The 26474-nt window shown below is 45.2% G+C and overlaps 2 protein-coding genes and 1 pseudogene across 3 annotated transcripts; all 3 read right to left on the bottom strand.

Moving 5' to 3' along the window:
* Positions 1-3186: 3186 nt before the first annotated feature.
* On the bottom strand, positions 3187-9902 carry TYSND1 (trypsin like peroxisomal matrix peptidase 1). The gene is made up of 4 exons (XM_079976347.1): positions 8392-9902; positions 7269-7399; positions 5640-5825; positions 3187-4488 (listed from the first exon to the last, which is right to left on the bottom strand). Exons 1-4 carry the CDS (start codon positions 9543-9545, stop codon positions 4271-4273), a joined length of 1689 nt encoding a protein of 562 aa, XP_079832473.1. The 5' UTR covers positions 9546-9902; the 3' UTR covers positions 3187-4270.
* A 1321-nt stretch (positions 9903-11223) lies between these two features.
* On the bottom strand, positions 11224-13391 carry LOC307217430 (zinc finger protein RFP-like; annotated as a pseudogene). Its single transcript has 3 exons — positions 13388-13391; positions 12216-12823; positions 11224-11894 (listed from the first exon to the last, which is right to left on the bottom strand). The product of its transcript is annotated as a zinc finger protein RFP-like (transcript).
* Positions 13392-16231: 2840 nt separating this feature from the next.
* Positions 16232-23533, bottom strand: SAR1A (secretion associated Ras related GTPase 1A). Its single transcript, XM_079976497.1, has 6 exons — positions 23453-23533; positions 22114-22233; positions 21316-21381; positions 19987-20090; positions 19458-19589; positions 16232-17372 (listed from the first exon to the last, which is right to left on the bottom strand). Exons 1-6 carry the CDS (start codon positions 23508-23510, stop codon positions 17256-17258), a joined length of 597 nt encoding a protein of 198 aa, XP_079832623.1. The 5' UTR covers positions 23511-23533; the 3' UTR covers positions 16232-17255.
* Positions 23534-26474: the final 2941 nt, after the last annotated feature.

The following is a 26474-nucleotide window of genomic DNA, read 5'->3' as shown; positions in this document are numbered from 1 at the left end:
ACCCACCGCGCACCACTCCCCCACCACCACCGAAGAACCAACAACTCAGGGGCTGCCCAGGCTCATGGAGAAAGGAGATAGAAACCTCAGAGGAAGGGGAAACGTGGTGGTTGAGGACAAGGTGGCGGCTGCCCCTCTGCCACTGCCATCTCTGCAACATCGTCCCGAATATGTAGTATGTATGTATGTATGTATGTATGTATGTATGTATGTATGGTGTCTCCGTATTCATTGGAAAAAACCTGGTAACCTTAAATTAGACCAGGGTTTCCCAAACTTGGGTCTCGTCTCCCACGGTTTTTTGGACTACAACCCCCATCATCCTTTACCACTGACCCTGCTAGCTAGGGACGATGGGAGCTGTAGTCCAAAAAAACAGTGGGAGACCCAAATTTGGGAAACCATGGATAAGACAAATGAACGGAGGATAAGGCTACTGCTCCTGGGTGCTTGTCAAGACGCCCCTGCATTTCCTCCATGATCTGAAGTAGCATGCTTGCAAATACTAAGCGAGGAACATGGGCAGGAGGAGGCTATTCTCCTCCAGTCCTGCTTGGGGGCCTCCCATAGGCAGCGGAGAACAGGACAACTGGCAACCAAAATTCTGTGAATGACAATGGATGTTTTCGGAAGGAATGTTTGAATGGTCTTCCTCAGCTGCAGTCGTATACAATAATACATGCTTGGGAGTAAGCCCCAGTGGACTCGGTGAGGTTTACTTTTGAGTGTATAGGACTGTTCACCTGTGTAGCGTCTATTGCATTGTACGCATGTTCCAAAGTTAGTGTCCACTCACTGCTTTTACACTGAGAAGTCATTCCTCAGACGAGGAAAACATCCAGCATTCAGTTCTGCAAAATAAAAGATCAGGATAGTATACCTTTCCGGCTTTGATCCAGTCCTTGCTGCATAAAACAAGATTTTAATGTGTGACTAGTTGCAGAAAAACACAGATGGTAGCGTGGAGAGCCACATAGCAGAATTCACAAGCAAGGGGTAACAGGCATAAGCCTGGATGGCTCAGTTGGTTAGAGATGGTGCTGATAGCACCAAGATTGCAGGTTCGATCCCAGTATGGGACAGCTGCATATTGCAGGGGGTAGGACTTAGACGATCCTCAGGGTCCTTTCCAAGCCTACGATTCTATGATCTAACTCTGCCTCTGTTTATGAATCTAGACCAGGCCCACTCCGTTGAAAGACAATGTTGCTAGGGTCCACCAAGTGATTCTTAATTGCTTCCCCTGCTGCCTATACCATCACAATCCTATTTATAATTTTACAGAACAGGAGCAGAGTGTTTAGCCTACAGAATTTGCTTCCCCAAGAGGCGGTGAGGACCACCAACTCCTCCACATGCAGCTGCTGGGTGACCTTGGGCCAGTCACACTTCTTTGAAGTCTCTCAGCCTAACTCACCTCACAGAGTGTTTGTCGTGGGGGAGGAAGGGAAATGAGATTGTTAGCCACTTTGAGACTCCTTAGGGTAGTGATAAAGCAGGATATCAAATCCAAACTCCTCCTCCTCCTCCTCTTCTTCTTCCTAGCAGGAGCCACATAGATTTCAATGCTGGCCTCTTCCCCTCCCTCCACAACTCAAGGGGTAAAAAACTCTCAACTTATTTCCACCATCCTTTTAAGAAGACACAGTATTTTTCTTCTGCACTGTGGCTGGAAGAATTGGCTGCAGCAAGAGATATTTATGGCTCGAGGGAGAAGGAGCTACACTTGCTGGCGAGACCATTTCGAGAAGTCTTCATTTTCTTCAAAAGCGGTGGAGCTCCTTGTGTAGACATTTGTCTTGAGGAGACTGGAAGACTGGGAGATAAATGGTTGCCACACATGCCATCTCCTATCCCTGGGACTTTGCTCATATGAGTTCCCTAGATCAATGGATTCTATGAAGCTATACCATTTATTTATCAAAGCCCCTCCAAGCCAGAAATTCAGGGGATCTCAGCCTGTCAGATGCAAAGTGGGGTTCGCTGCGCTGGCTGTGAACTTTTCCTACAGGTGAGCAGGGGAGATGCTCTGAAGCCAGTAGTAAAAGTTCATTCCCCTGCTCTACACCATATCTATTAGAAATTCATAGCGTGGCTTGAACGCACTCAACAGCAAGATGTATACTGCGCAAGTTGTGTTCAGAAAAATAATTATACAGCACAACTCCCCCCCCCCAAAAAAAAACTACTGTTTGTTCAGTTTCAGCACTGGAAACTGAATGAACATAACACAGCACAGAATGCCTGCTTCCATAAATTGCAATCTTTTCCCTGGCCTTCTCTGGGTCGACAGAGGAATGAAATGAGCGAAGATTGCCCTCATCCCCAAGGAAGAGGAAAGGAAAAAGAGAAGAATGGTTTGAGTCCCTCTTTTGCCGAGAAGTGAAGAGCAGTGTTGCCCTTTACCTTCTCTTTTTAAGAAGCGGACATGAGCACCCACGAGTCCCCTTGAGCTGGGGGGGGGGGCGAGCTACTGTTCTATTATTGCAGCACTTGCAATCTCGTGCTGAGAATACAAGCAAGGCTTGCAGAGTTTGTTTTTTGTTTACTTTGTCCAGGAAAGCACAAGTGGAAAATAAGAGCAGCTCTGATGGATCTGGTCTCTAGATGAGCACACAGTTCTCACGGGGGCCAAGCAGTTGCTTATAGGGAGCCTTAAAAAAGCACCTGAGGGCAAGCAGACTTTCTCTCCACCCCCAATTCCCAGCCGCTGGCATTCAGAAGCAACACGGGCCCTGTCAGAAAAGGGAGAACATTGCCATCATGGAAAGAGAACTGATCTCCCTGGGCACAGTCAGGGCCTCTAAAAGCGCAGCTCTTCTCTGTGGCTAAGCACTGGGCTTGTTGAGGAAAAAAGAACCATTATCTATGTTCCTCGTAAATATTCAATTCTGCGACGAATGAATGATCCAGAGAGAACGGGCAAGAGAGAGCCGCTGAAATAAGCTCATTTCGTTTTGCACACAAGAGACAGTGGCAAACAACTTCTGCATAAAAGGTTATTGACTGAAAACTTAAAAAGCAATTTCAGCAAACTGAAATCCGGGGGGGGGGGGGGGCGGGGGCGGGACACAGACACTGCTAGAAACATAGGTGTTTGGAACAGTGACACCACCTGGTGGCAAGCAGGGACACTACAACCAACTAATAAAAGATGTCATATAGCTTCATATAGAATGCTAGGACTGCAGTTATGTTATCGTTTATTTATATAATCAAAATCCAGGCAGCCTCCAGGAGCTTACAGTAGAAATTTCATCCGTGCATAAAGGCAACAGAGGAAGGAAAGGGTACCAGGGGATACATATAACCAAATGCAGATGTGTACAAAATCTGATTCTGTGTGTGGGTGTGGGTGTGTGAGAGAGAGAGAACGTAGGGTTTTTTTGTGAGAAGTGGCAAGACAGGGAGGGGAAACCCCACCACCCCCAGATGTTGCTAGGCTAACTCCCATCATCCTTGATTACTGGATCCTTGACATGCTGACTGCGGCTGACGGGAGCTGGAGTCTTAACAACCTCAGGAGAGCCAGAGGTTCCCCTTCCCAAGGGGCACAGAGGACAACTGCCAAGCGAAGTCTACAGAAAAGGTGGGTTTAGAAAAAGAACGGACAGAAGACAGGTGGAAACAGCACACAGGGGTTTGCAGGAGAGAGCCCCCCAGCAAGGCAGAGACGAGCTCAAGGGAAACAGGGGGCGTTTTGATGCTCAAGTGAGATTTGGAGAAGCGAAGGACACAGCGAGGGGCATGATGGGAAACGAGGGCAAAAGGTTCAGCCCTACTGAAATCAGCCAAGGAAAGCTGATTTCAAGCCCACCCATAAGCATGGTTCATTGGCCCAATAATATAGGCCTAAGGGCCGCATGTGGCCCTCAATGCTTTTTGCTGCCCCCTTTGGTTCTCACACTGCCTTCCCAAAGCCAGGTCAGGAGGCACTGGGCTTTGGGAAGGAGGCCTGAGGTCTCTGACAGGTACCTAGAGTTCTCCCTCCTCCTTCCCAAAGCCTAGTTATCGCTTTCCAAGCTTTGGGAAGGAGGTGGAAGGGCTCTAGGGCTCTGGCGCCTTGTTTAGCCAGCTTTGGGAAGGCAACACGAGGGCCGGGGGGAGTCAAATTTAGGCCTTTCTCCCCTCACCTGCATGACAAGGCAATGTGTGGCCCACAAGCACTTTTTGCGGCCTACCTCGTCTGCAAAGCTGGACTGCCCTGATCTAGATATAGCTCAACCAGGGTATGGATAAACAATGCTTATCATCTCTCTTCTGAAGTTCTTCAGAGCTTGCTGAGCGGTCCCTCCACAGGCTCTCTTTGGAGTCTCCACACAACCTGGATCTTGTGGCTCACCCTGTCTAGTTCCCGGAAGCCGCGCAGGCTTCTGCTATGAAGGTATTCCAAGAGGGCCGGCTGCAGAACGGTGACAGGAATGCTGAAGTTCAAGTGAGGGTACGTCACTCCTATGCTGTTATCCCTCGTGTTGCTGGCAACGATACCTGCCATTGGGGAAAAAATATTAGGTATTCCCAAACATCTGGAGGACCCAAAATCAAATTGCAAAGAAGTGGCTACTTAAACAAGTATTTGAGCAAGGAAGCGGGTGGAGAGGACCTTGAGGAAATCTTGTGCAACTAGAGTCTGTTATTAAAAAAGGGGATTTCATAATTCAGAGGAATAAAAAAGCTTCATCCTGCAGAGCTGCAACCTTTTGATTGCACATGGTTGCAATCGAGAGATAAAATCACCCCACAACAAACCTGCCTCTGTGATCAGATACGGTTGGCAAGAATAAAAACCTATAAAGAGCATTGCTACACACAACCAATTATCAAAGGCTCAGTGCACGTGTGTGAGAAAGTTGTGTAATGTACTTTGGCTTGGCAAAGACAAATGAGGATTATGAATCACACCATACCCAGGCATGCATCATTGGGGTAAAGAACCCAGCTCCTCCTTGCATTTGATTTCCATGGCCTTTTCTGTAGCTGGTCCTAGACTCTGGAAAGTCTCTACCACAAGAGACCCATTTGGCCCTGTCCAATTGCCTGGTCTCCACTACCCACAGACATTTCCTTTCGGCAGGCATTTGGCCTACTGAACTGCTGCTTTTAATCTGCCGGGCATGTAAAAAGGGTTGTGTGAGCTCACAACAGCCACCTTTCTCTTCCCCTTCCTAAAACCCTCTGCAGAGGGTTAGAAGGGGCCCCCTCAACAGTGAGGAGATGCATTGTATGGGGCTGCATGGGAAATTCTCTAAAATTGGGTGGTGGGATTTTGCTCCACCCTCCTCGCCTTGCAGCCACCATGATGTTCCCCCCAAATTCTGCTAGTTCCCCCACACTTCAGAGAAGATTTTGAGGGTGGGTGAGGACTGTAAGTGGGAAGAGAGGAAGGTTCTGCACTAGGAGAAATCCATCCCATGCACACAGAGACAGTGTTGGAGACCAATGTTGTTTAAATGTTAGCAGCCTTGAACAAGATTTCACCAAGTACTGCTTCCACACTTAACCCAGCTCACTGCACACTAAGGACTAGGAACTTGCTTTCCTCACAGCAGCAAGTATGAGATTACAGGATTCCATCCTTGCACCAATCCCTACGCCTACATATCATGGGAGAGCAAGGAACAAGGAGAGAGAGGCTGTACCTAGGAGCTTCCCACTGTGCGTGGAGAACAGGGCTCCCCCGCTGGAGCCACCATGAACTGCACAGGTTGCCTGAAGCATCACAGGCTCATCTTCTACAGTAATGACTGCTGACAGGATCCCAGATGTTACCGATGGGCCGCAGGTCTGGCCAAAGACGCCAAAACCAACGATACTCACATCTTCTCCTGCAGGAAGAGCACAAACCAAAGCAGTGAAAAACTGCACAAAAAGTCCACTTTGTGTATCACAGAGAGATGGCAAAACTCCCAAGTCTCTCCAAGGAAGAAGAGCCACAAATTGCCCTTACCACCCAACGGAAGTTGCTGTTTGTGCTTTCCGTTTCCCTGTTTCTTTGCAACGGGGGAAGCAGTTCTGAGATGCACAGTTCCCAGTGGGGAGAAACAATACAAAATCCTACAAGAACTCTCAACAATAAATGCAGGAGAGCTCAGAAGCAAGCCACAACGGAAGCCAGCAAAGGACTTGCCATCAACACTTCATCCCCATCTTCCTTGGAGACCATGATCCATGGTGCAACATTAGACTAAGTCTCTTTCCAATCTCTTTCCAGTGACTTCCTAGACTTCCCAAAACAGGAGATTTGTATTGTAAATCAGAGTTTAATTTAATAATTAATTTAATAACATTTAATAAAAAATGAAGTACAGAAAGCAACGGCCCTGCTTGCCACAGGCAACATATTGTATTGATTTTGGTCACATTTAATTCGGACCATAGCTGGGATCTGGGGATGGAATCGAACACTGATTTCAGATCCATGAAGGCCACGAAGAGTTTACCCTGTAGAGGCCTGGTATACTTCTTGGCTAGGAAGGACAGCATTAGACAGTGGTCTGATGTTGAATGGTTCTCGTGAAAGGCTGCCTGGGCTTCAGATAGTATATTATGTTCATTTAGAAAAGTTGTCAGTTTGCTACTGAGGAATCGGGCATACAGCTTCCCAATTATTGAAAGCAGGCTAATTGGCCTATAATTGGAGGGTACGTTTCTTAACGTACTCTTAAAGATTGGGAATACTATAGCATGCAAGAACCAATTATCAGTATCTTTAAGTCTGAACAAAATGCTTGTTTAACCTGGAGGTAGAATGTCTGAATTGTGCGTTGCTTTGTAACGATTTGTTGGGTCTCTGGACCATAATAAAGATTGATTGATTGATTTTGGTCACTTGAACTGAATCCATCATCTAATTCAACTATTCACAGAATTATAGAATCATAGAATTGTAGAGATGGAAGGGACCACGAGGGCCACATAACCCGCTAAAATGTAGGAATCTTTTGCCCACTGTAGGGCTTGAACCCACGACCGTGACATTCGACCGTGACATTAAGAGTCTTGTGCTCTACTGACTGAGCATATCAGGCACAACGGGGACATATTCACACCCCAAAATGGTTTCAAAGCTTAGACTTTGTACTTGCTCAACAGAAGTTACTCAGGGGGAAGGAGTCTAGCAAGCTTTTTTTTTTAATACCACTTTCAATAGAACAGCCCATATCAAAATGATTTAGTAGGCAGAATGTTATAGGGTCTTTCCCCACAATAAAACCACAAGACCAATGAGCAGTGACCCAAAGGAGATGGGCGGAGTGTCCGGTTCTCACCTTTGTAAAACTCTGATGCCAGGACGGGCTCTGTAGAAGTGGGCAGGTCATCTTCTAATTCTACCAGTGCTACATCATAGGGAGAAGAGTCCTTGGTAGCAAACACCACTTTCCCTTTAGCTACAGAACTCCTAGGAGCAAACAGAAGGAAGCGTTAAGGAGACAGCAGATACAGATACTTGCAGTAAGCCAGGATTTTTGGCATTGCTCAACTGGCCTAACTATTAAGATGATGAAATCCTTTGGGAAACTCTCTTAAACAAGCACTGTCAGCATAAATGAGAGCCACGCCACTATGTTTTTCATGATGCCCTGTGAAGTGTGTTAGAAACAAGTCTCACTGAGTTATCCACATTTGGGTTGATCTGCACATTCAGAAATAGTCAACATACCTAGTGGCAAACATACATTTCCTACAACATGGACAATCCTGACTCCCCAGAGTGCATATACAGTGGTACCTCGGGTTACAGACGCTTCAGGTTACAGACGCTTCAGGTTACAGGCGCCGCTAACCCAGAAATATTACCTCGGGTTAAGAACTTTGCTTCAGGATGAGAACAGAAATTGGGCAGCGGCAGACCCCATTAGCTAAAGTGGTGCTTCAGGTTATGAACAGTTTCAGGTTAAGAATAGACCTCCAGAATGAATTAAGTTCTTAACCCGAGGTACCACTCTACTTGGAAGATGCACACTGCTGGAAATATGTAGCCATGTATGAAAGCATCGGCGTTATGGGCACACAAAAAGTGCCCCGCGTGGCTCTGTAAAAATATGAAGCGAACAGAATTCCTTTTTAAAGGAAGTGTCCACTATATTGACACTCAATTTTATTATCTCTTTCCAATTCACAGGTGATGGTTTCTCAATTTCTAATATAGTGCACTGAATGGGGATTCTAGATGCTGTGTGATTTGCTTCTCTACAAGATCAACATCTGGCAAATACCCAGACTGCTCACCCCTGTGGCTCCAGCCCACTAAGAAACCCAGGTCTACCCTGTTGACTGAGCAGCGCAGGTTTGAATGCTCAAGTGTCAAATCTTGCAGAGACTAGAAGATGCAGCAAAGCAAACAGAACTTGATCTCAGCATCTCTCAGTACAGGTGAGAATCCAAACATACTTTCCGTGGCTGGGCTGCAACCTAACGCAGACACTTGTTGCGCCGTTGGCCACGTGTCGACAGGTCAACACCAGTCTTGAGTTCAGGATCACGCCCGATCCCCAGGTGAGGCCCCGTTCCACCAAAACCACAGCAGCCAGCATTTGCTGATGTGGTCCACCTCTGGCCACCGTCTTTCCGTGAGACTTGGCCACAGGTTCCAAGGGGTTCAGCCACGTTTTCAGAGCCCGGTGAGGCCCAGAAAGGGCGCTCCGGATGCAATGTAGAATACTGTTGACGGCACAAACCAGAGTTAGACCAACCCATTCGCTGGATTTCCAGCAAAGCGGAGCTACGATTATCCCGACCAAGTGAAGGCCAGTTTCTGATAGCGCATAGACGCCGCCCCCTTCGGTGCCGGGCAAGCAGCGAGCGTCGGTCAGGATTAGGGCGTTGCTTTCTCCAGATGTGTTGCTCACGATCCCTTTGCTGAGGGTGTTCATGAAGATGTCCGGGCAGAAGGAGCCAAACGGGGAGCCACAGGCGAAGACTGGGTCTCCCTTCCTCAGCGTTTCAGCCGCCACGCAGCTCACACCGCCCACACCATGGGAATCACCATCCAAGATCCTCAGCAGGGCAAACCAGGGCAGGGAACGTGCCTCGTCTTCCAGGGCGCTGGATTCCTCTTCAACCTCCATCTCTGTGCCAAAACGCCACTGTTCAGTGGAGTTGAAGAGTTTGGAGAAAGCATCCTGGAAGGGCACACAGGGGAGCATCATGATGAGTTCGGCCTTGTGGCAGCGGAGGCCGCTGGGTGTCTCGTGCCAATTTGAAAGCGGGTTGAATCTCAAGGCTGGGGTGTTTCCCACCAGATCTCCGCCTAGCCAGTTCCTATTGAGAGCTTTAAGACTGCATTCTGCTGGCCTAAGCACTTGGATCTGGATGTCCGGGGGGAAGCTATCAGGGAGCAGAAATCGACTCTGGGCCCAGGCTTGGTGCTCGGCAGACAGGAGGAAAGGAGAGAAGACGGACCCATGGCAGAGGACAATGGCCGGGTCCGGCGTCAAAAGGACGCCGCTGCCACTCCAGGGTCCTTGGGGCACAGATCCGCGCGCGTGAGAAACACGGACGACACAGCCAGCTTTCTCTGCTATCAACCGCAGAGCCTCGGCCATTGCGGGGAGGAAGAACGCGTTTCCTTAGCAGCAACGGGAGAGAAATCCACTCGGCATGGTGCAAGAAGTAAGAGCAGCTTAGGAGGGGGATCAGAGTCTTGCAGAGGGAGGGCGCAGCTTTGAAGTTGTGCAAGAGAACTCGGGCGAAGGAGGCACGTGGGGACTGCCCCGGGATGATCCCCACACACCCCTGGGATCTGTTCGCTTAGCTGGAAAGAGCAGGTGCAAAACTCACGGAGATCCCCGTCTCCTGTGCGCCCTGCGTAAACAGAACTCTGCCCGGCGCAGCTCGAGGGGGCAAAGTCCTTACGTTTCGAAAGCGCGCGAGTCAGCGGCCGCAGCCGGAATCAGAACGGAGCCGAGCGAGCAAGGTCAGGTGGGGGAAAGATCCCGCTCCTATTGGCTACTCTGCCCGGGCAAGCGAGCTGCGGTTGGCTGCAGCGGCTCGTGCTGCGGACCTCCTCCGCGATTGGCTGCTTGCGGCTCAGCAGGAAGATTTCCTGGCAGAATCGGGAGCTGGTTGGTTGGTTGGTTTGCCTGCTCAAGGGCGGGGGCGGGGCTAGGGGAGAGCCTCCCAAGTAAAGCGAAGCTCGCCGCGGCACAGAGCCAGGATTTCGTAGGATTGTGGAGTTGGGTGGGACCCCTAGGGGTCATCTAGTCCAACCCCCTGCAACGCAGGAATTTTTTACTCAGGAGTAAAAAAAGCACATATTTTTTGCTATGACCTTACAGCCTTCTTGTTCCTTGTGTCACAAATGGGTTAAGTCAAGGAGGAGGGAGATTTAACTGGCTGCCTTTGCTCTCTTACGGGAGAGGCTGGATGGCAGCCTATCACGGCTGCATCAGTGAAGAGGGCTGGACTAGAAGACCCTCAGAGGTCCCTCCCTTCCAACTCTGCGATTCTGCCATCATCCCACAGGTGGTGTAAGTAGACTTAAACTACTCTTGAATTTGTTGAAAATAAATAACATTTATAATCATACGAAGGTTTATTTAATTTTTTTTTCTAAATCTACTACCTTTGTGAATTTTGACTTTGCCCACAAAACTGCATAGAACAGTACTATATTCTCCATAAATTTTTAATGGTTTAGTTAAGCATGCTATCATTGAGTAAACGCTTGTCTTTTCATAGAAGTGTAGAGTTGGAAGGGACTCTGAGGATCATCTAGTCCAGGGGTGTCAAACACTCAAATTCATTGGGGGCCGCGGCGCCGCTAGAGGGCAGGCGTTCTCTGGCTTGTAGGCTGCCGCGCATGCGCTGAAGAGGCGGCTTTCTTGTGTCAAAAAAAAAAAAAAAGCGAGAATAAAAGGTGAAGGCTGGCGGCCGGCAGCGGCTACACGGGCCACATGATGAGGTCTGGCGGGCCGGATTCGGCCCGCGGGCCTTGTGTTTGACACCCGTGATCTAGTCCAACCCCCTACAATGCAGGAAGATGCAGCTGCCCCATATGGGGTTTGAACCAGCAACCTTAGCATTAGCACCACACTCTAACCAACTGAGCTATCCAGCCATCAGATTTAGATTCTTTCTACCCCTTTAATTTTACAGAAAACAGGCTATAGTACCATTGTACTGATAATGTTTAAAGTAGCACAACAGTTGTAACAGTATGTTAAAGGTTAAATAGAAAATTATCAGTTTCGGAGTCAGACCCATAAGTAGTAGCAGTTGCCAGGACATCACCATTTTTGCCTCTACAAAGCTTCAGGCATTATTGAAATATCGCAATGTTTATTTTAATGTTGAAAAGCAGGTATTGCCCAGCCCTAATACTGATACATCGCCCAGGCCTAACAGCCATGATTCCCTCCTCAGAGACAATATTTGGCAGTCCTTTCCTCTTCACAAATTCTCTGGCCACACCTGCAGCCCAGGAAGTTCCCTTGCTCACATCCACTGTTGACTGATGCTTCCCTGATGTTAATCCTTGAGAGCCAAGCACACAGTGGGTGGGGTTGAATCTACCAGTGCTGTAGGACAGCTCCCCGTGCAACAGCTTTCTGACTGTCAAACACAATAAATCGAGTGTGAGCTGTTGTGGGGTTCAGCATCACATTCTCATTTATCCACTTTTGTTCAGTCAAAGTCTCTCTCAACTTCCTTAGTTCCCCTTTGCAGCGATGCACTCTCTCTTTGGAGAATTCCTTATGCACTGCACTGAGCTCTGAAGAACCGGGTGGAGCCGGAAACTGAAATTTGCCCCTAATGCACCTGTTATTTCCAATATCCTGCAGCAGCCCAGCTAGAAACTCCTGACACTTCGGCTCCAGCTCATTGATTAGGGTGCTGGTAGGGGAAATCTCAAAAGGGATGCGGGTGGCGCTGTGGGTTAAACCACAGAGCCTAGGGCTTGCCGATCAGAAGGTTGGCGGTTCGAATCCCTATGACGGGGTGAGCTCCCATTGCTAGGTCCCTGCTCCTGCCAACCTAGCAGTTCAAAAGCATGTCAAAGTGCAAGTAGATAAATAGGTACCACTCCAGCGAGAAGGTAAATGGCATTTCCGTGTGCTGCTCTGGTTCGCCAGAAGTGCTTTGTCATGCTGGCCACATGACCCGGAAGCTGTACGCCGGCTCCCTCAGCCAGTAAAGCGAGATGAGCGCCGCAATCCCAGAGTTGGCCATGACTGGACCTAATGGTCAGGGGTCCCTTTACCTTTACCTAGGGGAAATCTCAGAAAATTAAGCCACATGGCTCTTCTTTCTCCTTCCCAATCCAGCTGGGTTAACAGCTGTTTTTCTTTCTCAAGAAACTGGTGGAGCTTCTCCAATTCCAACACAAGCTTTTGCTTCTCAGCTTCGGTTTTTGCCAGAAGATCCTAGCTTGGCTACATCTAATTTAAATGACAAAATCTTGTGTCTCTCTTCTTCCAGAGTTTGCAAACAGTGATGTATTTTCTCCTGGTGAACTGGAGCAGCTTTCTCTATAGGAATCATGCTGTGATCTTTATGCACCCTGGACCTGTTGCAAACCACGCAGATGGATGTTTGATAATTTTTCGCAGAGCTTCAGGGGTTCCTGGTTTCTCTTGCACAGCTTTTGTTCTCCTTTGCTTGCCGCATGCCGCACTGCACAGCCAACTCTTTGATATTACACAGGTGCCTGATGGGCTGGAAGTTCTGCCAGGGAAAGCGCTTTCTGCAATGCAGGCAGGCAGAACACATTTTGCACTAGGCCTTTCGCAGCACCGGGCAATGCGGTCCCAGCAGAAATTGCGCCCGCAGTCTATGGCCATCATTGGGTTCTGAAAACAATGCAGGCAGATGGAGCAGGTGGCTTCTCATTTCAGGTGTTCATGTTTATTTTAGTTCAGAGGCTCATGCAGTGTCTTGAGAGAGGGGGAGATAGCTCAGTCATAGAGCGTGAGGCTCTTAATCTCGGGGTTGTGGGTTCAAGCCCCACTTTGGGTTAAAAATTCCTGCATTGCAGGGGGCTGGACTAGATGAGCTTTGTGGTCCCTTCCACTTCTATGAGTCTATGAAATATAGACATTAGCTGCGGAGGTACTCTGAATCCACTCCCCATTTTAGGAAGAACTTGCTTTAGAGGCTTTAAGTCAAAAAGACTGTGTTCTATGTTTCCTCCCTGCATGCCTGTCAAACTGTTTTTACTCACCTCCCATAAATTCTCCTCCCCGTCTCCTTTCATACTTGTATTTTTATCCCCTGCCTTGAAACTGTCACATCTCCCTGCCATTATTTACTTCAGTTGCTAATTGTCTTATTAAAAATTATTTTATCTCTCTATACACAATTCCTTTCAATGCCGCTGCTGAACCCTTTTTTTTTGCAGAGAAGGGAGACCTCTCTGCCTCCTGACTTCTCAGACTCCATTACTCACCCATGCTGGCAGCGGGTCCAGCTGCAAAATTACAGCCCAGCCAGGCTGTTGCTAGGCAACACTGGTTTGTACCAAGCACGTGCACAACTTTCCTTATCCCCTGCATTGCCTAGCATTGGCTGAAAAAAACAAGCAATTTCCTAATTTTAAAAAAATGCAAGATGTCACACTACTACTAGGAAATTAGAGCAGTAGATTCTATTCAAGATTCGCATAAACATGTCCTTTCTTGCATTTCCTCTTGCTCTTAGATATGCATGCTTTCAAGCAGCAGAGCAGGTTGGGTAATCTGTGTGCCATATCTGCCACAAAAGAATTTAAGGAGCTGCTTGAGGTTGCAAAACGTTACCGCAGTCTCTTTACCCATCAAGTTAGTTAAGGTTGGGGCAGGGAGATTCTTGTGCCGGCCTTCCCCCAATATGGCTTGGGAGAAAATGCAAAACTTTTAAAGAAATGCACAGAATGAGATGGTCGCAAGGATCTTACTCAAATAACATGTATGCGATGAAGAGAATGGCCTATTTAGACAGGTGATTAACTCTTTTCCTTGCTTTTTTACTAGGGGCTGTGCTCCTGCTTGCTCCCCCCCCCCCATGCAACTACCAAGCTCTTTTCACCTTCCCTGCTATTTCCAGGCACCCTCCCCTCTCTTGTGCAACCCACACCCAGTACACAAAACAACTGGCACCGTCACCTCCAGATCTTCCTCCCTCCCCCTCAGCTGCAGCTACTAAGCACTTTTTTCACCTTCCACCCAGTTATGAAAGAATGTACATCTAAGAGCAAAAGCTGCAATAAAGAATACTTTTTTTGCATTATCTTAAATAGAATCTACTTTAATTTTCATTTTTATTTAAATGGCCACTTAAGTAATAGCAACTAGCTGAAATATACAAACAGAAACTGTACCAGTTATACGCTTGTTCAGGCTCTACTTCTGTGTTAACTTCTGAATCGGGCTTTAACCTGTTAACGAATTTTCGATCTCGTTCTTTTTAAGCAACTCCACATGCAGAAAGGGCTTCCTTTTCCTTTATAGGTTTTCTTCTGAACCAACCAGCTAACCTAAACATGCTTCAGAGCTTCACATGCCAGAAAATATATTATTAACTCCCTCAGTTACGTAACTGAACATATTTGATGGCTAACACTACTATGTGACATACTTTCTACTACCTTCAAGTCACACTTTTTTTTTTATTAAAACCATGCATCTAAAATGCCATTATAGATCAGGAACTGTACACCTTTTATCACTAGTTTATTTTGTCAGCATATGAACTTCTAATGTATTAGGATTATGGCCAGACTCAGTCCACTAAGTGTGATGGGTTGTTCTTGGGGTTTTTTTATTAAAAAAACTTTATTAAAATGTTTTGGATACAGACAAACCTTCTCTGCAAACATGTTTCACGTTTCCATAAATGGGAAGTTAAAACATTTTGCTAACAGAATGACATGTTCTCTTGCCTTCCAATCTGTAATCCAGTTTCTAAAGTATATATTAAACTTTATATCCATACATTGCAAGGAGTTAAGACTTGTCTAATGACAATACATGGCAAGGCAGAGGGGGGAAAGGTCAGAGCTATTCACAAGTACTTTCTCCAGTGGTTGAGACACCACCTTCATAGAAAACTATGCCTCTACTGGGCACAAATTCTATAGCTCTGTTCACTGGGGTCTTCCCTTTAAGCATGGAACTGGAGTATGTCACTTCTGGTAAGGGGTTACCAGGTCGCATATTGTTTCAAGAACAATTCCATTAGCATTCCTTGAATGTAACATCCAACAGGAGAACTCTAGGTGGTCAATACTGGAGATTCAAATAATGTAGTAACTGATCGGTTAAAGTCAAGTGTGTTTGCATGACCACTGTAGTTTGACGTGGTTCTCTACACCTCCTTGGCCACACAGTTATAGGCACGGTGGCCTGGGGAGATATTTACAGATTGAAAAGCTTCTGTAAAATCAAAAGGCTTCACAGAGACAAGATTAAAAGAGAAATCAATGACGATGCTATATGCAGCCATTTTTGGTGAAGACACTGCAAACAGGTCAAGAATTACAAGTATTCTATAAGTGGAAAGAGAGCCTTATTGATCCTGATCAGACTTCTAGTTATGCTTTTCAGGAATAGTTTACTGTCACACGCTTCTTTCTAATGATGGTTCAGCTTAAACTACCCTGGGAGTCAGATGCATCAACCGGTGCAATTTAAGTGTACCATGTTAGGAATACATTCTGTTCCTCTTGCTGGCAGAGAAATTGTAAATTTTCCTGTCTTTACAGCTGCATTACATGCTTCAGTGGAATCCATTAAGTGTTTGGGTAAATAGCAACACATTTTGACATGCCCAAGCGCTGAGTGAATGTGGCAAAACTCAGATGTTTTTTTAAAAAACAAAAAACGATTTTCACACCACCAGCACAAGAAACTGGAATTTCAAACTATTAATGGTTATGTTAAGGACTTATTTCCCTTTCAAAGATTTTGATGTGGAGACAAAAGGTGCTAGATGACAGGAACTAATAATCAAGTTAACCTAAAGTCCTAGCAACAGAGTGCACCTTTCAGCAGAAAAAGTGCCTATGGCACAAAAACAAGAGTTCTTCTGGTGTTTTGCCATTTTGCATTTCATCTTCTGTAACAAAATTTAGCACACAAGTCACCTCAAGAGTTTTCAGACTCTGAGCCACCAATCTCTTGCATCTATCAGTGAAATACACTGCCAGCGAGCACTAAAATAATTTCAGCTAAAGCCCCATCATACTCCTTTAAAGGAGACTGATGTCTACTTGTGGTTTCTTTAAAATGGAAAATGAAGATGTCTAGGCAAGTAATGAAATTTCAAACACAAGCTCTGTTGAATATAAAAGAAACAGGGTTAGTTTACATTAACAGCATTATGATATGCATTTGGTGGAAAAATTTAATGCTACAGTAACCCAACAAAATAAACTCATGATTTCTACTGCATTTTTTTTCCAGCAGTTGCCTGCAATGTAGAACAAACCATATCACAAGCCTGAGACAAATGTTCCACTGCTGCTGCAGAGAAGGGGGATAAGAAGACTGCCGACAAAGGAAGTGGTGGTAACTTTGAGAGGTGGGCTAAGGTGATTAACCGCATTTCAGACTCCTATGCATAATGACATGGAAAGCTAAAACAAGTGTGTCTGCATGTGCGTTCCATTTCCCTCCCCAACTAAAACCCCTGTAAATTAAAGAAAACAAATCATTGCACAAGTCAGTCCCAATAGCACCATCTTCATGATCGAACAGTGTGACAGCACAACCATCTTACAGGGCAACTGAGCCCATCTTTCTGTTCACTAAGGATTATTAATATCATGATAGCTGGTTCAGTAATTTGGGATCTCTCTACCTAAATAACATTTAAATAGATTATTAAAAACCCTATCGAATTCTGGCCCAAACAAAATGAATGCTAACTTAAGAAATATAAAGGGACACCGTTTACATTAAACACTTTCTTTAAAAAATAGAATTGCTTTTTCCAAAGTCAATTGGCCACAGTGGTGAGACAGGTTCTCTTTTCCAGCCATTAAGAGCGCTGTGTGCAGTTTTGCGTTCCAACTCACCAGCCCCATTGTAACTGAAAGCCATGGTTTCCATGGGAAACAATGGCAACTGGAAGTGACAACAACCTGCACCAGTGTGTAGAATGTTATCTCCCAGACAAAGGGAAAAGAATTGTGTCACCACTGTGATATTGGGTAAGTGAAGACAGGAGTCTCTCGGTCATTGCCAGTATGCGGTTGGAGAGCCTTCCATGTTCTAATAGAAAAGTCCATAAGGAAGCTGTGAACAGGATCAGTCCAGGAGTAGATTTCTCTCCAAGTATCAGTCAATATACTGTGATAGCCAACGAAAACCTTCACCGTAGCCTTGCCTCTTCAGTACACTGCACATGAACACTTCCATGGGACGTGTGTTCAAGTCCTTCTGTGGCACATTCCCCTAGAGTCAAACAAGAATTCATTCACAGAGACTCAGTTGCGGAATTCTTAAAACAGTAAAAGAGTTACGCATGGCTTCAAACACAAACAAAACTTTCTTAAAAATTAGGGGTAGGGAACTTCTCAGCTGCAGGCCAATCATGGTGCACTGGGGTTTAAATTTGGCCTGCAATGCCATTTTTTAAAAACACACCCACCTGCCAATCAACTGACAACAGGGTGGGTGGGTGTGATCACCTGATGGGCAATGTTTGATTCTATGTCGGCTGTGTGCACAAGTTCCCCTGTTGGGAACTGATGTGTACAGCCAAATCAGCAGGATTTAACTCACCCTCATCAGCTGGTGAGTAAGGTAAATTCCTCCCCAGTTTGGCATGTAGTCTGGTGCAGCCAAAACTCAGCGTAGGGCTGTCTGAAACCCCTTTTGCAAACAGCTGAGCTATTTTTAATTGTAAGCATTTTAAATTGTAAATTTCACAAGTATATTAAATTGTATTTTTGAATTGTAAATTCTACCTTGACTGAAACATAGTATGCAGTACACAAATGCAAGAAACAAAAATAAAATTTGCAGTATACCCATAGAGGTCAGGCAAGCATGAACATATGCAACACATTTTAAAATCTCAGTATATCTATCAGCCAGCAATGTTCTTTTTTTTTTTTACGTACAGTCTATGTAAAAATAAATGGAACCCAACTGGACAACAAAAATGGCAATATTAAGAAATCGCTGTATGCAAAATTCAATCTCCTAAGGCATTACTATTGACCTGAATGTTGCTATTCTCCAATAAAGGAACTTCAAATGGAGACTCAAGCAGAAAATGGTTAAATCGGAGAAGCTTGATTTGATTTGTTTAGGCTTTAAATCTAGATAATGCATGCTCTTTAGTAGGCATTCATTAACACAATGACTTAAGGCTTCCTATGTTATTAGTAACGATTGCTGTTGTGAATGATCTTGTATATATTTATGCTTTACTAGATTTGTCACACTAGATTTGTCCTTGCCCACTTTGTACAATTCTCTCTCTACACCCATGTATATATGTATCCTCCAACTGAAGGTAACATTTCATGCATCTGATGAAGTAGACCAGGAAAGCTTATGACACAATAAATCTATTAGTCTTTAAAGTGTCAGGTGATTTTGTTGTTCATTTCTTTTTGGGGAAGCCAGGGGTTCACATACTATACAAGATTGGTCATTTCTAACTGCACATAAGAGAAAGAATTCCAAAAAGGAGCAAATATACCAAATAAAGCTATTCTACAGAAGTGAGCTCTTGCAGTTCTCCTTGACCAATTGTACTTTTATTATAGCTTTGACTAAAACTAGCCTTTTACTTAACAAATTGCCTGGTAGCCATTGGTGACCAGGAATTACATGGTGAGAAAGTGGGCTGGTGGAGAGGGAGGGATCTCTTGTTTTCCTCTTCTGCTAGAGTTCTTTATTCCTGCACTGGCTGAGGAAGAAAGGCAGTCAGCCTGTTTGGTAGAAGGCAATTTTCCCCACTAGTCTTTTAAGAAGTTTCTCCTCTTCCTGGGCTAGCACAGAAACACAGGCTACTAACCTCTTTAGTAGGCTAGTAAAACTACTAATATTTGCATCACACACAGATGTACAGTGGTGCCCTGCAAGACGAATGCCTCGCAAGACGAAAAACTCGCTAGACGAAAGAGTTTTCCGTCTTTTGAGGTGCTTCGCAAGACAAATTTCCCTATGGGCTTGCTTCGCAAGACGAAACGCCGGGCGAGTTCTTGCCCTTTTCCCCCTTTTTCTAAGCCGCTAAGCCACTAATAGCCGCTAATAGCGCTAATCTGCTAATAGCCGTGCTTCGCAAGACGAAAAAACCGCAAGAAGAAGAGACTCGCGGAACGAATTAATTTCGTCTTGCGAGGCACCACTGTACTGAAATCCTGTTATCTGTCCTTTTCCAGCATTTTAAAAGCCATTAGAACTTCAGATTTCAAGACTTGGATCTTGAAATACCACTCTACTGAGAGAGCTTTTAAAAGGATATCAGTCTTGCAATACAGTATATCTATTTTCTTATTTTTATGACCAGCTTTGACGTCTTACCTTTCCTGTGGTCTGCCCGTAAAGCCCAAAAATCTCTCGCAGCTTTTCCTCACTGATAGCTTCTGGTCTGTCAATTTTGTTACCCAAGATAAGAATTGGCACATTTGATATTGTTTCATCAGTCATTAGTGCCTAATAGGAAAAAGAGAATTACATGTGCGTCATAACATATCTGCAGCAATGATTCTCAATAAATCCCAAACAGTTTCTTGTCTATTATCATACATAAAATCTTTGCACTACTGTACAAAGTGAGGCATCACAGTAGTTGCACTTGACTTACAGTGAAGTCCTACAGAAGTTTATTGAAAAGCATGTTCAGGCCTAAAACTGTTTCTAGAACTTAGATGCTTTAACTACTACTGCCTTCTTTTCATTCTCCACTTTATATTTATTAGATTTTTCTCATTATGACACCTCTTCTCTTTCACACAGTCTTAAGATCCAATTCTTCGGGTGACAGAACGGAAGAGAGATTCTATACAGGCTCCAACTGGCTGTGTAAAACTAGGGGGGGGGGGCTACATACATTAAGCTCCACTTTGGACTCCAAAAGACGTGCATGATCTGCGCAGTCCACTAAAAAGACAATCCCATTAATCGCTGGTAGATAATTCTTCCAAACACGCCGAGCTAAAAGGGAAAGAAAAACATTTTTATAAAGATAACACAGCCACCAGCTACAATACCCAAGAAGGGCAGAATTTTGGTCAAGAGTGTTTCTCGACACATTTTCAAATTCCAGCTTGCCATTATAATCAAAGTCAACAACGTCACTAGTAGCTGCTGCATGTGCTTATCTCTTTCCCTGCAGTGCAGGGGATGGACTAGATAACCCTTGGGGTGCCTTAATTCCTTTATTTCTATGGCAAGCGCTCACTTCACACCTATGCTCAGTAATTTAAAAAGTATAATACATTATGTGAACTAGCTTCAAAATTTCAGTACTTTCACATTTTCAGGGCCATTTCTTGAGGCCAACTTGTTCTGTTTTAAAAAACTGAGCTACATTTTATCTCCATGTGGTTGTTTCTGCAAGAGAGCTGTTTCCGTAAGGAGGATTAGAATGGCTATTAGCCACAATAACTATGTTCCACCTCCTCTACTGGAGACAGTCCCCCTGTGGATACTAGCTGCTAGGAATCACAAGTGGGGAGAGTGCACTCAGGTCCCGTTTGCAAGCATCCTGAGGCATCTGGTTAGCATGTGTGAGCACAGGATGCTGGATTAGATGGGCATCTGGACTGACTTAACTGCGAGCTTCTTTTCATGGTGGACGTTGCTATAACATCAAGTATTACGATATCCCCAGAGCAAACAAAAATTGTATTTTTATAAAAAATGTACAGACTTGGCTTGTATAAAAATGTGTTGTTTCAAACTCCCCCCACAAAGGGAGGTGTGGAGTAAAGACCCAAAGGTTTATTTTGGATGTGTGGGAGTGGTGAAAGGGCACTCTTCGTATCAAGTGTGTCCCTTCTCTTTGAGAACAGGGGTTGTCACATCATTCAAGATCATGCAAGTGTGGAGCAAAGAGGGGAAAGTATGGTTTGAGGAGAAAAGCATGGCAACAAGAGGTCCACAAACTCTAGCTTGTGATCCAAAATTCATCTAACAATAAACCGACAGCGAGGAAAAAACAACAACATAAATTGTTGGTTGCCATGCCAATGAAATTTGGACTTTGGCAGGGGGGGGGGGAAGAGTCACCATACCAAAAAGGTTGAGAACCATGATGGCATCCTCATGACCAGCTAATTAAAACTCCCAGTTAATAATTTGCTATGTCAAAATAACCAACACCAAGACAGAAACACGTATCAATCGCAAGTCACATGATGGGAAATGTTGCTCTTACCTTGTTCATGGCCACCGAGATCAAAAGTTGTGAAAGTCATTCCTGCAATTGTCAGTTCTTCTGATGCTGCAGCAAAGAAGGAAAATATTTTATGAACTCCGGTATTGGTTGGTTGTACTGTTTCTCTCACATATAAAAATGCCTGCATCTAAGAGAAGCCATTCAGGACAAACCAGACTTTAAAACCATAGATGGCCAACCTGCTGCCGTTCAGATGCAGTCCAATGACAACAGCAGCAGTTCCCATCATTCCAAGCCATTAGCTGTTTGTGGCTGAGGAGCTGGACTCTAGCAATGGCTGAAGGGCTAAGACCCTAGCCTTAAAGCACCACCTAAGTCTAAAATTACTTCTTAAACTTTCAAATTCTTCAAATGACATGGAATTGTTTTTAATTCTAGCTTATAAAAATTTACCAGGTATAATGTGCATTTAATGACACAGTTCCCTATAATCTCTTATTAGTTTTTTATAAAATTATTAGGTATTAGGCTTATAAGCCTTACTTTTCAAGGCAATGAGAACTGCTATTATACAACTTTTTTAAAACATACATGCCAGGCTCTAAGTCAGGCATGGCCAAACTTGGCCCTCCAGCTGTTTTGGGACTACAACTCCCATCATCCCTAGCTAACAGGACCAGTGGTCAGGGATGATGGGAATTGTAGTCCCAAAACAGCTGGAGGGCCAAGTTTGGCCATGCCTGCTCTAAGTAGTCTAGTAACATACAGTAGCATATATTTATTTTTTTAAAAAATGACCTTAATAGATAACACCACCCAAAGCTATGTAAAGCTTACTTGGATGCAGGGTAGGCACATGTTGACCCAACCTGTCGTCCTTAAGCATGTGCAGAAGAGTGGTTTTGCCTGCATTATCCAAACCCAAGAAAACTAACTTTCCGGACTTCTTGTATAATCCTGCAGAACAGAAAAGCAGCATGTAAAAAGCAGCATGTTAAAAAACGGATCTTGAAAACTGTATGTTGAATATCCATGCTACCTTGGGCACATTAACAGATGCTTTTCTACAGAAAATTGCCGGTGCTACTAGTGGAAGAAGGGAGCATTTGTGGAAGGGCTGAGCTTTCTAACTTGTACAGTATTGAAATTAAGACAGACTACTACCTCTTAAGGGGCCCAGGTGGCGCTGTGGGTTAAAGCCTCAGCGCCTAGGACTTGCCGATCGAAAGGTCGGCGGTTCGAATCCCTGCGGCGGGGTGCGCTCCCGCTGCTCGGTCCCAGCGCCTGCCAACCTAGCAGTTCGAAAGCACCCCCGGGTGCAAGTAGATAAATAGGGACCGCTTACCAGCGGGAAGGTAAACGGCGTTTCCATGTGCGGCTCTGGCTTGCCAGAGCAGCGATGTCATGCTGGCCACGTGACCCGGAAGTGTCTGCGGACAGCGCTGGCCCCTGGCCTCTTAAGTGAGATGGGCGCACAACCCCAGAGTCTGTCAAGACTGGCTCGTACGGGCAGGGGTACCTTTACCTTTTACCTTTACTACCTCTTAGGTACTATACAAAGTAGAAGTCTTCTGTTTTAATTCAGTTTTGCTGCTTGCCCCTCTTACACAGGTTTTTGTGCCCTTTAGTCTCCTAGAATTGTAAGCTATGGTGTCTCCACCCTTTCCTTGTAATTGTACAATTACTTCCATATAGACTCCAATACATTTGGTGAAGTTAGCCAAGAGGGAAAAGGGGAGAAGGATCATAGCTCAGTACAACATGTGCTTTAAATACGGAAGATCTCAGATTCAATCCTTGGCATCTCCTGGTGGGGATAGGACGGTTTCCTTTCTTAAAATCTGAAGAGCTGCAGCCAATCAACTAGAGATGGGACTGCAAAGTAGCAGAGGAGGGTTAGGGGAGTCTGTAGAATTTTGGCACTGCACAGGGTGCTGCTGAAATTTGAGACCCACTGTAGGTAGCCAGTTTTAAGAAATTAAAAATTAGCAAGGTCTCTAGGGCAAATGAGTAAAATGACACATTCAGAATTATAAAAGTCAGAGGGGTCAAAATGGCATCAGATAATGTGCCACCACCTCTCAGTTCCTAGTAGCAGATTGTGTGAAAACCAGCAGTTTAGATGTTAACACTAAGCCCAAGAGAACTGTTCATAAGTGAACATTTGAAGCCTTACCTAGAAACTGCAGAACACTGCTGAAGCCATTGTAGATCCATTCAAATATGAATGACATTGTGGGAGATCAATTGCCTAGGAGAAAAATAAAAGCAACTGTTTGTCAATTTTGGCTATATACCAGAACATTTCAGCTATCATAATTTCCTATGAACTAGAAAGTTGCCATTTAAGAGGGACCAGCAGAAAAAACAAAACTGAGTGGTAGCTATGAAGATAGCAGGAACAAATCAACACTTCCTCCCTCAAGCAGGGAATATAAGCTAAACAGTTTGCACAATGGCTCCTATGTTTTCAACTGACTCTCTGTACCAGCATATTTGATATGCATAGCAGGTTACTCTAACCCCATATGAAGTCAAGTTCTATTCTTAGTAGAAATATTACGAGGTGTCTTCCCGAAGCTTCCAAATATAAATTACTTCTTATGCAAGACTTTGAGTGACAACCCCACAAATCACAAAAAGAAAAGATAGAAGAGAAATTAAATTGATTTCTCTTGGTTGGGAGTCTTTCATTTGAGGTTTATACACCAAAACAAGTCTTTAGGGGCCTTTGTAAAAGGCTAACGAGTGCCCCAACTACCATATAGCTGAGGATCCCCTGCCTTGTCACTGCATATGGTGAACACAAATAAAGTTTCTCCTTCTGCAGCTAGTGTGTTTAGGGAACACTCAAGCAAGGTACATAAGCCACTGGCATCCATTTCTCTCAGGATACAATGGAAGAATGCATGGATACACATTCATCTTAACTGAGGGTGAGAAAAGTTGTTCCTTGTTTCAGTATGGACCACAGCAGGTGAATCATGCCCCACAAAACACACAATAACACTCATTATGCTCACAAATGTTCTTACAAAAAGTACCCATGGATACCAATATTAAGGCCGTTTAATTGGTGCTCAGACCACATCTTCTTCAGTTCATCTAATTCCAAATGTTAAACTTCTAATGTATTTATAAATTCAAAAGCATGGAATCCAAATGTTAGAACAAAAATGCTGCTTGAATTACAAGAGGGAGTGGAATGCAAAGCAAAGGCTACAGGGCACACAATTTGGCTAAAATTGGGAGGGGTTAGGGTGGGGACATTTTCCTCATAAATTTGAACACTGAACAAGTTACCCACCAACTTTTCTGTCTAAAGTCTAGCATTACCAGATAATAATCCTTCCTTATTTCAACATGGCTACGCAAATAGGATACCATGAATTCCAAGCTTAATCAGTCAGTGCTCAGCCCCCAAAACAGACTGATGCCAAGAAAAGGTTCTGAAGTCTGAACCAGTTGACATTCCTGCATTGCAGGGGACTGGCCTAGATGACCCTTGGGTTCCCTTCCAACTTCTGTGATTCTGACAACAAAACTATTGTCAGCACTTACAGAGTGCATTTGCTGTTACTACTAATAAACTAAATGAACTTCCATGACTTCTAGGATAGAGGGCATGAATTCCAGAAAGGCTTATGGCTCAAAACATTTTGGTTATTTTAAAAGTTAACTGTCAAACTATTCAGTTACTGGGGAGGGGGGGAGTATTTTTAACATAAATTTACAAAGGTTTCACCAGGGTTTCCCATACCTGTGTCTCCAGCAGTTTTTGGACTACCAATTCCCATCATCCCTGACCACTGGTCCTGCCAGCTAGGGATGATGGGAGTTGTAGTCCAAAAACTGCTGGTGACCCACATTTGGGAAACCCTGGGTTACAGTACACTCCCAAGAAGAGAACAGCATCACTCACTCCTTCATCAAAACTCACATAAAATCCAAATGCCAAGTCTGGGTTGCCTTCTTTTACCCCTACCCCTTGTGACTAACCAGATTACATAATAACCAGAAACCCAACAGGTGAACAGAATTCACTTGCCACGAATTGGGAGCCTCCCATATATTTCTTTAAGGAACGAAAGTGCCTATGAGCGAAGGGATAAAGGTGGCAATCCTACAGAGAGCAAGCTGCTTTAGGGCGAAGCCAAAACCAAGGATGAGTAGCGGGTGGGCGGAATATACTGCTAGCAGTTCCGGCTATTCAAACCAACTATAACCTTACAACGCAAGCCAGCAACTAGTTGGAGGAGGACAACCAGGGTGGCAAGCCAAAGACCCATGCCTCTCCCTCCCACCAAAAAATGCACAGATGTCACCCTCATTCTCAAGAGACGGGCACAGACTGCCATTTTTTGTGTGGGCGGGGGAGAGAGAGGTCACTACTCCACTGTTTCGGCACTCGCGCTTTCCAGCCCCGATTTTACAACACCGGTTTAGCATTACAACACCATTAGCATTAGTATTAATACCCCACCTACCCTTTTTGTTTTTGAGGAGGGGAAGGATGGAAGTGAGAAAGGTGGGCTGTCAGCAGCTGAGCCTTGGGGACTTCGGGGACCCCAAAAATAAATAAACTAAAGGAGAACGACGGAGAGAGTTGAGGAGGAAGGAGTTGAGGAGAGAGAGAGAAAAAAAAGAAAGACAGCAAGGAGAGGGAGGCAATCCCGGCAAGCCACGTAAGAGAAGGAAAAGGCTCTCTAGCTAAGGCCGAGTGAGAGAGAAAGAGAGAGGAACACTGAGCCGGTCCCGAGAGGTCAATGGACAGACGGAGAGAGACACAGGCACAAACATACATCCATTATAATTATAATATAATATAATGTATAATAAATATAATATAAAATATAATTATATATTATCCGGGGGGGGGGGAGAGAGAGAGAAAAGAGCGGCTCCCTCCGGCTTCGGCCTCCTCAGACCACTCCTCCCCGCCCCCACCTCGCCTGCGTGTCACTTGCTCGCTTCCCTCCCTCCCTCCGTCTCGGCCGCCCGCCCGCTCGCCGGCCCAGGCCCAACGCCCATCCCGCGCCGCAGTCCCCGCCTTCCCCCGCGGCCTCCCTTCGCCCAGCGGCGCCTCCCTGTTACCGGACTGGGCGGCGGCAGCAGCAGCCTCGACCAACGACGGCGGCAAGCGGCTCCGACGGCTCCCCCTCACCCCTCCGCTCTCGCTCCTCAGCCGCCAGCGACAC

The sequence above is a fragment of the Podarcis cretensis genome (genome assembly GCF_951804945.1).
Source record: "Podarcis cretensis genome assembly, chromosome: 5".
In the NCBI taxonomy this organism is placed as follows: Eukaryota; Metazoa; Chordata; class Lepidosauria; order Squamata; family Lacertidae; genus Podarcis; species Podarcis cretensis.
The sequence above is the reverse complement of the archived record's forward strand: the minus strand, read 5'-3'. Positions and strand labels throughout refer to the sequence as shown.

Bases quoted from the DNA above. Each gene is read 5' to 3' on its own strand.
- TYSND1 (XM_079976347.1), bottom strand. From the start codon at position 9,545: ATGGCCGAGGCTCTGCGGTTGATAGCAGAGAAAGCTGGCTGTGTCGTC. The intron at 7,400-8,391 runs GTATGTTTGGAT...GTTTGCTCCTAG, and splicing joins TTGCAGCCCAGCCACGGAAA to GAGTTCTGTAGCTAAAGGGA. The intron at 4,489-5,639 runs GTACAGCCTCTC...CCCCAATGGCAG, and splicing joins GCACAGTGGGAAGCTCCTAG to GTATCGTTGCCAGCAACACG.
- SAR1A (XM_079976497.1), bottom strand. From the start codon at position 23,510: ATGTCATTCATATTTGAATGGATCTACAATGGCTTCAGCAGTGTTCTG. The intron at 21,382-22,113 runs GTAAGCTTTACA...TCTTTGCTGCAG, and splicing joins TGTGCCTACCCTGCATCCAA to CATCAGAAGAACTGACAATT. The intron at 17,373-19,457 runs GTAAGACGTCAA...GTTTGACTCTAG, and splicing joins ACGGGCAGACCACAGGAAAG to GGGAATGTGCCACAGAAGGA.